Source organism: Moschus berezovskii, chromosome 27, assembly GCF_049115385.1.
Source record: "Moschus berezovskii isolate FMDL1 chromosome 27, NW_MosBer_1.0, whole genome shotgun sequence".
Classification (NCBI taxonomy): Eukaryota; Metazoa; Chordata; class Mammalia; order Artiodactyla; family Moschidae; genus Moschus; species Moschus berezovskii.
Genome location: NC_142486.1, coordinates 22,865,662 through 22,879,302, shown reverse-complemented (window position 1 = coordinate 22,879,302; position 13,641 = coordinate 22,865,662). Strand labels below are relative to the sequence as shown.

At 38.4% G+C, this 13,641-nt stretch overlaps 1 protein-coding gene across 1 annotated transcript in view; it reads left to right on the top strand.

Moving 5' to 3' along the window:
* Positions 1-13,641, top strand: part of LOC129545009 (phospholipid-transporting ATPase ABCA3-like) — a 204,697-nt gene that overhangs the window by 91,958 nt on the left and 99,098 nt on the right. The window contains exons 12-15 of the mRNA XM_088832884.1: positions 6,285-6,439; positions 6,848-7,003; positions 7,316-7,526; positions 9,610-9,760. Coding sequence (XP_088689010.1) covers positions 6,285-6,439; positions 6,848-7,003; positions 7,316-7,526; positions 9,610-9,760 — 673 coding nt within the window. The remainder of the gene's footprint in view (positions 1-6,284; positions 6,440-6,847; positions 7,004-7,315; positions 7,527-9,609; positions 9,761-13,641) is intronic.

Sequence of the window (13,641 nt, the reverse complement as noted above, 5' to 3'; positions counted from 1 at the left end):
TTGTATAACAAAGCTAGTGGAGGTGATAGAAGTCCAGTTGAGCTATTTCAAATCTTGAAAGATGATGCTGTGAAAGTGCTGCACTCAATATGCCAGCAAATTTGGAAAACTCAGCAGCGGCCACATGACTGGAAAAGGTCAGTCTTCATTCCAATCCCAAAGAAAGGCAATGCCAAAGAATGCTCAAACTACCACACAATTGTACTCATCTCACACACTAGTAAAGTCATGCTCAAAATTCTCCAAGCCAGGCTTCAGCAATATGTGAACGTGAACTCCCAGATGTTCAAGCAGGTTTTAGAAAAGGCAGAGGCACCAGAGATCAAATTGCCAACGTCTGCTGGATCATGGAGAAAGCAAGAGAGTTCCAGAAAAACATCTATTTCTGCTTCATTGACTATGCCAAAGCCTTTGACTGTGTGGATCACAATAAACAGTGGAACATTCTGAAAGAGATGGGAATACCAAACCACCTGACGTGCCTCTTGAGAAACCTGTATGCAGGTCAGGAAGCAACAGTCAGAACTGTACATGGAACAACAGACTGGTTCCAAATAGGAAAAGGAGTACGTCAAGGCTGTATATTGTCACCCTGCTTATTTAACTTCTATGCAGAGTACATCATGAGGAATGCTGGGCTGGAAGAAGCACAAGCTGGAATCAAGATTGCAGGGAGAAATACCAATAACCTCAGATATACAGATGACACTACCCTTATGGCAGAAAGTGAAGAGGAACTCAAAGGCCTCTTGATGAAGGGGAAAGAGGAGAGTGAAAAGTTTGGCTTGAAGCTCAACATTCAGAAAACAAAGATCATGGCATCTGGTCCCATCACTTCATGGGAAATAGATGGAAAAACAGTGGAAACAGTGTCAGACTTTTTTTGGGGGGGGCTCCAAAATCATTGCAGATGCTGATTGCAGCCATGAAATTAAAAGACGCTTACTCCTTGGAAGGAAAGTTATGACCAACCTTGATAGTATATTAAAAAACAGAGACATTACTTTGCCAACCAAGGTCCGTCTAGTCAAGGCTATGGTTTATCCCGTGGTCATGTATGGATGTGAGAGTTGGACTGTGAAGAAAGCTGAGCGCCGAAGAATTGATGCTTTTGAACTGTGGTGCTGGAGAAGACTCTTGAGAGTCCCTTGGACTGCAAGGAGATCCAACCAGTCCATTCTAAAGGAGATCAATCCTGGGTGTTCATTGGAAGGACTGATGCTAAAGCTGAAACTCCAATACTTTGGCCACCTCATGCGACGAGTTGACTCACTGGAAAAGACTCTGATGCTGGGAAAGGTTGGGGGCGGGAGGAGAAGGGGACGATGGAGAATGAGATGGCTGGATGGCATCACCGACTCTGTGGACATGAGTTTGAGTGAACTCCGGGAGTTGGTGATGGACAGGGAGGCCTGGCGTGCTGTGATTCATGGGGTCGCGGAGAGTCAGACACAACTGAGTGACTGAACTGAACTGAACTGAACTGAATGTGTATATGCGCATTCCCTTTTCCTAAGGGAATGCCTAAACCACCACTTCCCTTTTGTAATTTTCTACTCATTCATGAAGATTCAGATCAAAAACTACTTCCTGATCCCATCCACCAGAATTAATCACCCTTACCTCTGTTTGGTAACTATGTCCCAAGGGATTAATTTCTTACACAGTAAGTTTTCAATAAATACTTGCAGAATGAATTAATTGTATCATGTATTACAGTTGTTGAGACACACGTTTCCTCAATTAAAAATAGCTCGATGCCCAAGGGTTATGTCTTGTAATTTTTTGAATGATAATATTTAATTGAGGCAAAATTTTATAACATAAAATTATTCAATTTAAAGTTTCCAGCTTAGTAGCATGTGGTACTTTTACAAGTGGCAAGTATAGTCAAGGGATTAGATCTGGTAGACAAAGAGCCTGAGAAACTATGGATGGACATTTGTAACATTGTACAGGATGCAGTGACCAAAATCATTCCAAAGGAAAAAAAAATGCAAGAAAGCAAAGTGGTTGTCTGAAGAAGCTTTAAAAATAGCTGAGAAAAGAAGAGAAGCAAAGATAAAGGGAAAAGGGAAAGACATACCCAACTAAATACGGAGATCCAGAGAATAGCAAGGAGAGATAACAAGGCCTTCTGAGATGAACAATGCAAAGAAGTGGAGAAAAACAATAGAATGGGAACGACTATAGATCCCTTGAAGAAAATTGGAGGTATCAAGGGAACATTTCATGCAAGGATGGGTATGATAAAGGACATAAATGGTGAGGACCTAACAAGAGCAGAAGAGGTTAAGAAGTGTTGGCAAGAATACACAGAGGAACTCTACAAGAAAGGTCTTAATGATCCTGATAACCACAGTGGTGTGGTTAATCACCTACAGCCAGACCCTGGAGTGTGAATTGGACCTTATGAAGCATTACCATAAATAAACCAATGGAAGTGATGGAATTCCACCTGAGCTATTTAAAACCCTAAAAGATGATGCTGTTAAAGTGCTGCTTTCAATATGCCAGCAAATTTGGAAAACTCAGTAGTGATCACAGGAATGGAAAAGGTCAGTTTCATTCCAATCCCAAAGAAAGACAATGCCAAAGAATGTTCAAACTACCATACAATTGCACTCATTTCATAGGCTAGTAAGTTCAGTTCAGTTCAGTTCAGTCGCTCAGTCGTGTCCGACTCTCCGCGACCCCGTGAATCACAGCACGCCAGGCCTCCCTGTCCATCACCAACTCCCGGAGTACACTCAAACTCATGTCCACAGAGTCGGTGATGCCATCCAGCCATCTCATTCTCCATCGTCCCCTTCTCCTCTCGCCCCCAACCTTTCCCAGCATCAGAGTCTTTTCCAGTGAGTCAACTCGTCATATGAGGTGGCCAAAGTATTGGAGTTTCAGCTTTAGCATCAGTCCCTCCAATGAACATCCAGGATTGATCTCCTTTAGAATGGGCTGGTTGGATCTCCTTGCAGTATAAGGGACTCTCAAGAGTCTTCTCCAACACCACAGTTCAAAAGCATCGATTCTTCGGCGATCAGCTTTCTTCACAGTCCAACTCTCACATCCATACATGACCACGGGAAAAACCATTGCCTTGACTAGACGGACCTTGGTCGGCAAAGTAATGTCTCTGCTTTTTAATATACTATCAAGGTTGGTCATAACTTTCCTTCCAAGGAGTAAGCGTCTTTTAATTTCATGGCTGCAATCAGCATCTGCAGTGATTTTGGAGCCCAAAAAAATAAAGTCTGACACTGTTTCCACTGTTTTTCCATCTATTTCCCATGAAGTGATGGGACCAGATGCCATGATCTTTGTCTTCTGAATGTTGAGCTTCAAGCCAACCTTTTCACTCTCCTCTTTCACTTTCATCAAGAGGCTTTTGAGTTCCTCTTCACTTTCTGCCATAAGGGTAGTGTCATCTGCATATTTGAGGTTATTGATATTTCTCCCTGCAATCTTGATTCCAGCTTGTGCTTCTTCCAGCCCAGCGTTCCTCATGATGTACTCTGCATATAAGTTAAATAAGCAAGGTGACAATATACAACCTTGACGCACACCTTTTCCTATTTGGAACCAGTCTGTTGTTCCATATACAGTTCTAACTGTTGCTTCCTGACCTGCATACAGGTTTCTCAAGAGGCAGGTCAGGTGGTCTGGGATTCCCATCTCTTTCAGAATGTTCCACAGTTTATTGTGATCCACACAGTCAAAGGCTTTGGCATAGTCAATGAAGCAGAAATAGATGTTTTTCTGAAACTCTCTTGCTTTCTCCATGATCCAGCGGATGTTGGCAATTTGATCTCTGGTGCCTCTGCCTTTTCTAAAACCTGCTTGAACATCTGGGAGTTCACGGTTTACATACTGCTGAAGCCTGGCTTGGAGAATTTTGAGCATGACTTTACTAGCGTGTGAGATGAGTGCAATTGTGCGGTAGTTTGAGCATTCTTTGGCATTGCCTTTCTTTGGGATTGGAATGAAGACTGACCTCTTCCAGTCCTGTGGCCACTGCTGAGTTTTCTAAATCTGCTGGCATATTGAATGCAGCACTTTCACAGCATCATCTTTCAAGACTTGAAATAGCTCAACTGGAATTCCATCACCTCCACTAGCTTTGTTTGTAGTGATGCTTTCTAAGGCCCACTTGACTTCACATTCCAAGATGTCCGGCTCTAGGTCAGTGATCATGTATCGTGACTATCTTGGTCGTGAAGATCTTTTTTGTACAGTTCTTCTGTGTATTCCTGCCACCTCTTCTTAATATCTTCTGCTTCTGTTAGGTCCATACCATTTCTGTCCTTTATCGAGCCCATCTTTGCATGAAATGTTCCCTTGGAATCTCTAATTTTCTTGAAGAGGTCTCTTGTTTTTCCTATTCTGTTGTTTTCCGCTATTTCTTTGCATTGATCACTGAGGAAGGCTTTCTTATCTCTCCTTGCTAGTCTTTGGAACTCTGCATTCAGATGCTTATATCTTTCCTTTTCTCCTTTGTTTTTCGCCTCTCTTCTTTTCACAGCTATTTGTAAGGCCTCCTCAGACAGCCATTTCACTCTTTTGCATTTCTTTTCCATGGGGATGGTCTTGGTCCCTGTCTCCTGTACAATGTCACGAACCTCCGTCCAGAGTTCATCAGGCACTCTATCAATCAGATCTAGTCCCTTAAATCTATTTCTCACTTCCACTGTATAATCATAAGGGATTTGATTGAGGTCATATCTGAATGGTCTAGCGGTTTTCTCTACTTTCTTCAATTTAAGTCTGAACTTCGCAATAAGGAGTTCATGATCTGAGCCACAGTCAGCTCCTGGTCTTGTTTTCGCTAACTGTATACAGCTTCTCCATCTTTGGTTGCAAAGAATATAATCAATCTGATTTCGGTGTTGACCATCTGGTGATGTCCATGTGTAGAGTCTTCTCTTGTGTTGTTGTGTTTGCTATGACCAGTGCATTCTCTTGACAAAACTCTATTAGCCTTTGCCCTGCTTCATTCCGTGCTCCAAGGCCAAATTTGCCAGTTACTCCAGGTGTTTCTTGACTTCCTACTTTTGCATTCCAGTCCCCTATAATGAAAAGGACATCTTTTTTGGGTGTTAGTTCTAAAAGGTCTTGTAGGTATTCATAGAACCGATTATCTTTGGCTTCTTCAGCATTACTGGTTGGGGCATAGGCCTGGATTACTGTAATATTGAATGGTTTGCCTTGGAAACGAACAGAAATCATCCTGTCATTTTTAAGATTGCATCCAAGTACTGCATTTCGGACTCTTTTGTTGACCATGATGGCTACTCCATTTCTTCTAAGGGATTCCTGCCCACAGTAGTAGATATAATGGTCATCCGAGTTAAATTCTCCCATTCCAGTCCATTTTAATTCACTGATTCCTAGAATGTTGACGTTCACTCTTGCCATCTCCTGTTTGACCACTTCCAATTTGCCTTGATTCATGGACCTAACATTCCAGGTTCCTATGCAATATTGCTCTTTATAGCACCGGACCTTGCTTCTATCACTGGTCACATCCACAACTGGGTATTGGTTTTGCTAGTAAAGTTATGCTCAAAATCCTTCCAGCTAGACTTCAGCAGTACATGAATTGAGAACTTCCACATATACAAGCTGGGTTTCAAAGAAGCAAAAGAACCATTGCCAACATTTGTTGGATCATGGAGAAAGCTAGGGAGTTCAAGAAAAACATCTACTTCTGCTGTAGTGACTATGCTAAAGACTTTGTGTGGATCACAACAAACTGTGGAAAGTTCTTAAAGAGATGCGAGTACCAGATCACATTATCTGTCTCCTGAGAATCCTGTGTGTGGGTCAAGAAGCAACAGTTAGAACTGGACATAGAACAAATGACTGGTTCAAAGTTGGGAAGGGAATATAACAAGGCTGTATATTGCCACCCTGCTTATTTAACTTCTATGAAGAGTACATCATGCGAAATGCCAGGTTGGATGAATCACAAGTTGGTAAGATTATACTGTGGTTCACATATGTTGTCAAATAGACAGCAGCATAGAACACCGAAACTGATAATTCCTCAAAGTATTTTTTATTACTTAAGTAATTAATATTTTTATACTCATTAGAAACCACAATATATAGATTAAAAAAAAATTTCCCCATTACCAGATGGTACCAGGTCACTTTCTTTGTAAGAGGTACTCATAATTCTTTCAAGTAGTCTACAAATAGACTATTAAGGAGGTGCTAATGAACAGTGTATTGTCGGGTTCTTTCACTGAAACTAAGTTTCTGTCATGTCTTATGCTTGATTCTAGGTTTCTATCGTCCTACCAGTGGAAAGGTGTATATTAGTGGATATGATATCTCAAAAGATATGGTTCAAGTCAGGAAAAGTTTGGGCTTGTGCCCCCAGGATGACATATTGTTCCATCACTTGACAGTGTTAGAACATCTCTATTTCTACTGTGTGGTGAGCCAGAGATATATTCTTTTTTCCCACTCTTTTCATATGCTTCAGGCAGTGTGACAAAGAACCAACATCTTTATCCTTATTTAGTGGAAATTCATTTTTTGGAGACATTGTTCTTTTACTATAAAGGGGGGCAAAGAGAAGAAAAAGCTCATGTCTAAATAACTCATGGACCAGAGGGGTGGGATGGGAATGGAGGTGGGAGGGGGTTTCAAGATGGGGAACACATATATACCCAGGGCAGATTCATGTCAATGTATGGCAAAACTAATACAATAATGTAAAGTAATTAGCCTCCAATTAAAATAAATAAATTTTTTTTTAAATAAAAAGAAAGAAAAATCCTGATGAAAGAATTTTCTAAGGATAAAGTTGGAAGCACCATGTAAACTCTGGCTTCTTTTTTAGATAAAAGGAGTACCTCCAGAAACACGTTCTAAAGAAATTAACAAAATGCTGATATCTTTTGACCTGATAGAAAAGCGTGATGCCCTTTCAAAGTCACTGAGTGGAGGAATGAAGCGTAAACTCTCCATCATTATAGCACTAATAGGAGACTCCAAGGTAAGAACCACTAACATGGGTCCCTGCCCCAGCTAATAAATAAAACTGAGCTGACACAAACCTATGAGCTGATATGAATCTAACTCTCTAGAAGGAACTTCCCAAATGATCATCAGAGGGTATTTCCATCATTGATCCAGTTGATATAATATTTATTGGGTTTTAATTTATTGTTAATTTTGCAAAGTTCTTAATATAGTCTAGAATATGTATTTTAGCTTGCATATGTCCCCCATGTAAAACAGTAAGTTATCACATAAAGAACATAACATGAATTAAATATGATCATGGAATTGTTCTTCTGATCTGTAGGTGGTGATACTTGATGAGCCAACATCTGGCATGGACCCAGTCTCAAGGAGATTTACCTGGGATGTCCTTCAGAAGCATAAAGAGAATCGTACCATCTTATTGACAACCCACCACATGGATGAAGCTGATATCCTGGGCGACCGTATAGCTATCATGGCGAAGGGTACTCTGAAGTGCTGTGGCTCTACAATTTTCCTGAAAAAAGTTTATGGTCTGTCTCCCTTTGATCACTGTTTTGATGCTAATGCCTGAATAACATTCTCTAATATAATTTTATTATCATTTTTGTTCCTCTACACAGAACTTCTTGTGTCCTATTGCATTAAATCTAAACTATTTAAATTGGCTAATTGTAATTTATCTATCTATTCCTATTATTTTTCATTATGATACGATGAGTATATTCTAACTTAGAAAACTCATTGTTTTATTGACCTCAAAGAAGTCATGTTTCTTTCTCTCACCTGGCTTCCACTGAAGTTAGCTTTTGTTGGAATGAAGTAATGTTTCTAAGGTATTTGGTTCATACACTGATAACTTGTAGGGGAGAAAATGAGTGACTCAATATCTCTGACCCTTTTTTCTCTATTGCCAAATCAGCATCACTCCCCTCTGGTGTAATTAGCTATACTTTCTAGTTCATTTTCATTAAATCATCTTGAAATGTGGTAGTTGATCAATAGGAATTTCTTGAACAAGATATGAATGAATAGTGAAATAAAACAATCTTGATTTTATAAGAATATAGTCTGATTAGTCAGTAAGACTAGTACATTAAAAATGAGCCATAATATCATATATAATTGAGTTCTGAAATTGCAAGGTTCAAACCAGTAAGTGTATCAGGGCTTCAGAATTGGAGCTTACAAATCAATGAGGATAGTTAAGACTGACATTGGTCTATTAATAGTTAATTTGATGTTTGAATTCATTCATTCAACTCACATTTATTTTGGGTGAGTCACATTTAATGTCTATACACATTTATCTCATCTCCTCTTCATAACCTCACCATTTTTATGGAGCAGAAAACTGCCACTTGTTCTTAAGTCTGAGTCAGTCATGCAGTTAAGTGGCAGAGTTTTGGACCTGGGTTCTTCTGACAACAAAGCCCTTGTTTTGCACTCTAACATGCTATCATTTACCCTTTACTCTATCTCAAAGAGGATATTGAGTTGAGTTTTAAGCAGTATATTTGGTGAATATCAGAAATAAAGGGATTCATACTTTTGAATGTTTTTTCACTTACAGATGGGAACATATAAGTTGATATTCGTATAGCATATTAGTTGTAGGTACAAAATTATTACCTAAGTATATTAGTGCTTTTAGTTAGTGACCTTAAAAAGGCAAAGAAGGAAAGAACATCTCTATTTTAGAAGACTATATAAGTAAGTAATAAAAGTATGAGGATAAAAATGCACCTTTTTTCCCCTGGGACAAAGAAGAAATCAGGTGGCATCAAGAGTCTTTGGGGGAAAATCAGAGAGAAATTAAGTTTGATGGACAGGACATTAAAAACAGCAAGAGTGGTTTGCATTTGATGTGTGAATGCAGGTATAAGACAAATTTTAAAATATGAAATTTGGAAGCCCCATTCAAGAATATAACAGAAAGATAGCAAAGTGATGAATGCTAAAATAAGAATATGACAGGAAAAATAATTATGTGTGTCTAAATACATAAATGTGTGTGTGGATGTATGTTTGTATATATAAAATCCTAAAAGGGTCAGAGACACTTGGTGACAAGAGTCCATGTAGCCCATTGTCACATGATGAAGGGAAGACTTCCTAGTACAGTGGGGTGAAATTTTGAAGTTTTCATTCATTACTATGGTGAAGTAAAAGTTTCCACTTTAATGGCATGTACCTGAAATGTGATCATTGAACATTAAGTATGGAAAGAATGACAGAAGGAAGGAAATTTTAAAATATATAAAACAATAGAAAAATGTTTAAACTTTTTCTTTTGTATTGGAGTATAAGTGATTAATAATGTTATGATACTTTCAAGTGAACAACAAAGGGATTCAGCCATACACATGCATGAATCCATTCTCCTCCAAACTCTCCTCCCATAAAAATTAGCAGGTTTAAATTTTGGTAAAAATATGAAACCTGTAAATCTCAAAGATTAAAGATCACTTGCTCTTAAACACAGTATTGATGCCTTGTAAAAATGAAATTTTAAACAAGCAAGATCCTGTGCTTTCTGGTGGTAGAGTATATTTATGTGTTTGATTGGGGCAGATTGCATTTTAAAATTTTGACCTTTTAAATGGACTTTTTCAGGTGTGGGATACCACTTAATTATGGTAAAGGATCCTCATTGTGATGTTAAAGAAATCTCTGAACTGATTAAATATCACGTGCCTGAAGCCAGATTGGAGAATGATGTTGCAGCTGAATTATCATTTATCCTACCCAAGGAGTACGCAAACAGGTATGGATCCAGAGAATGTTAGATAATAGTTTGGGGCTATAAGAAATCAATATTACTTTTTAAAGTTCCCTCCAACTTGACAAATAGATTGTGGGCGGCTGTCATTTGACATGTAATGGTAAAAAAAAAAAAAATCCTAAAGACTTCACTGTCTTCACAGAGGGAAGTCATATAACTTAGCTTTCATTTAGTTTGTCTTGGTATCTTTATTTCTATATCTTACACCCTGGTGTTAAGTAGTGACAAGAAATGATAAGCTATTTGCACAAATTTTGTTCAACTGATTTGCTGAGATAATAAGAAAAAAATGGCCTATATGGCAGATCTTGCATTCAGAAGCCCTAGAAACTACAGGAAACAGGCAATTTGACCATAACAGTTAACCAAGTTAGTTACCAAAAGGAGAAAGAAAATATTAGTTGTACTTCGGATGTTTATCTTGATTAAGGGAAGAGGAAAATAAGAATGCTTATGATAAACTTCCAGGCACTGTGCCAGTTTCATCTTCTTTCAAGTTGTAGTTAGCAGCTTGATATTCTCTTGAAGCAAACTAATTGGCATTCTCAAAAGAAGATGAATAGAGGGGAACTTCTTCAACTTTCTAATGAACAAAATCCCAACAGCCTACATCATGTATCATGGTGAGAAATTCAAAGCTTTACCGTTAAGATCAGAAACAAGGAAAGGAAGTCCTTTCTCTCCACTGCTTTCAACATCATGCTGGAAGTCCTAGCTAATGCAATAACACAAGACAAAGAAATGTACATACATTGGGAAGAAAGGAATAAAACTCTTTGCAGATAATACAATCATCTTTTGCATACTGTCTAAAAGAATTTACCAAAACAAACCAACCAACAAACAAAAAACCCTTCTGGAACTAGTAAGTGATTGTAGCAAGGTGGCAGGATACAAATTTGATATAAAAGTCAGTAACTTTTCTATATATCAACTATTAGCAAATATAGTTTAAAATTACAAGCACAATGCTGTTTACATTAGTATTGCCAAAAGCAAAATACTTGGGTATAAAGCTAATAAAATACATACAAGTTATATATGAGGAAAACTCCACAATTCTAATGAATGAAATCAAGATAATAAATGCGAAGATAGTCCATTTTTATGAATAGGAAGACTCAATACTGTCAAGGTGTCAGTTCTTCCAACTTGATCTATAGGTTCAATGCATGTACACCCGGGGCAGATTCATGTCAATGTATGGCAAAACCAACCAATATATTAATGTAAAATAATTTGCCTCCAATAAAAAAAAATTCTAGTCAAGATCTCTGTAAGTTATTTTGTGGCTATCAGCAAATTGATCCCAAAATTTATAAAAAGTCTATTCAAATTAATCAACACAATATTGAAAGAAAAAAATAAAGTTAGAAGACTGACAGAAACCAACTCTAAGACTTACTATAAAATTACTATAATCAAGATGGTGTAGTAGTAGTGAAAGAATAGAAAAATAGAACAATGGAACAAAGCAGAGAACCCAGAAATATATATATATATAGTCACCTGGTCTTTGACAGGGAAGGAAAAGCAATGGAGAAAAGATTCCATCACCATTCAACAAATGGTGATGGAATGAACAATCAGACATCAACATGCAAAGAAAATAACCTAGACGCTTAAAATGGATGACAAGACTAAAATTCAAACAAAAAACTATAAATCTCCTAGAAGATAACATAGGAGGAAAACTAGATGACCTTAGGTATGGCAATGACATTTAAATTACAGCACCAACAGCACTTTTCATGACAGGAATAACTGAAAAGCCGGACTTCAATGAAATTAAATTTTTGTTCTGTGTTTGGCAATATCAAGAGAATTAGAAGACAAGACACAGAATGGAAGAAAATATTTGCAAAAGACACATTTAATTTTTTTTTAAAAAGTTACACAGTATATACAAAGAACTAGAAAAAGCAAGGGAATTCCTGTTTTTTACTTCTGCTTTATTGACTACACCAAAGCCTTTGACTGTGTGGATCACAATAAACTGTGGAACAATGTTAAGGAGATGGGAATACCAGACCACCTTACCTGCCTCCTGAGAAATCTGTATGTAGGTAAAGAAGCAACAGTTAGAACCTGACATAGAACAGCAGACTGGTTCCAAATTGAGAAAGGAGTACGTCAAGGCTGTATATTGTCACTCTGCTTATTTAACTTATATGCAGAGTACATTAAGCAAAATGCCAGACTAGTTGAAGCACAAACTGGAATCAAGATTGCCAGGAAAAATATCAATAACCTCAGGGATGCAGATGACACCACCCTTATGGCAGAAAGCAAAAAGGAAGTGAAGAGCTTCCTGATGAAAGTATACGAGATAGCAAAAGAGACACAGATGTATAGAACAGTCTTTGGGACTCTATGGGAGAGGGTGAGGGTGGGATGATTTGGGAGAATGGCATTGAAACATGTATGTTGTCATATGAGAAACGAATCACTAGTTCAGGGTCAATGCATGTTATAGGATGCTCGGGGCTGGCATGCGGGGATGACCCAGAGGGAGGATAAAGGGAGGAGGGAGGTGGGAGGGGGGTTCAGGAGGGGGAACTTATGTAAACCCGGGGCAAATTCATGTCAATGTATGGCAAAACCAACCAATATAATATTGTAAAATAATTTGCCTCCAATAAAAAATAAATTACCAAAATAAAAATAAAAAAAAAAAAAAAAGTGAAAGAGAAGGGTGAAAAAGCTGGCTTGAAACTTGACATTCAAAAAACTAAGATCATGGCATCTGGTCCCATCACTTCATGGCAAATAGATGGGGAAACAATGGAAACAGTGACAGACTTTATTTTTTTGGCTCCAAAATCACTGCAGATGGTGGCTGCAGCCATGAAATTAAAAGAAGCTTGCACCTTGGAAGAAAAACTATGACCAACCTAGATAGCATATTAAAAAGCAGAGACATTACTTTGCCAACAAAGGTCTGTCTAGTCAAAGCTATGTCTTTTCCAGTAGTCATGTATGGCTGTGAGAGTTGGTCCATAAAGAAAACTGAGCACCGAAGAATTGATGCTTTTGAACTGTGGTGTTGGAGAAGACTCCTGAGAGTCCCTTGGACTGCAAGGAGGTCAAACCAGTCAATCCTAAAGGAAATCAGTCCTGAATATTCATTGGAAGGACTGATGCTGAAGCTGAAGCTGCAGTACTTTGGCCATGTGATGCAAACTAACTCATTGGAAAAGACCCTGATGCTGGGAAAGATTGAAGGCAGGAGGAGAAAGGGACAACAGAGGATGAGATGGTTAGATGGCATCACCAACTCAATGGATATGAGTTTGAGCAAGTTCCAGGAGTTGGTGACGGACAGGGAAGTATGGTGTGCTGCATTCCATGGGGTCTCAAAGAGTCAGACATGACTGAGTGGCTGAACTGAACTGACAGCATGGATGAACCTTGGAATTACTACAATAAGTGAAAGAAGCTAGACTGAAAAAGTCACATCCTTAGAGAACAGATTTGTGGACCCAACCAGAGAAGGAGAGGGTGGGACAAATTGAGAAAATAGCTTTGACATATATACATTTACACTATCCTGTGTAAAATAGATAGCTAGTGGGAATTTGGTCAACACCGAAATCAGATTGATTATATTCTTTGCAGCCAAAGATGGAGAAACTCTATACAGTGAGCGAAAACAAGACCAGGAGCTGACTGTGGCTCAGATCATGAACTCCTTATTGCCAAATTCAGACTCAAATTGAAGAAAGTACGGAAAACCACTAGACCATTCAGATATGATCTAAATCAAATCCCTTATGATTATACAGTGGAAGTGAGAAATAGTTTTAAGGGACTAGATCTGATAGATAGAGTGCCTGATGAACTATGTACAGAGGTTCGTGACA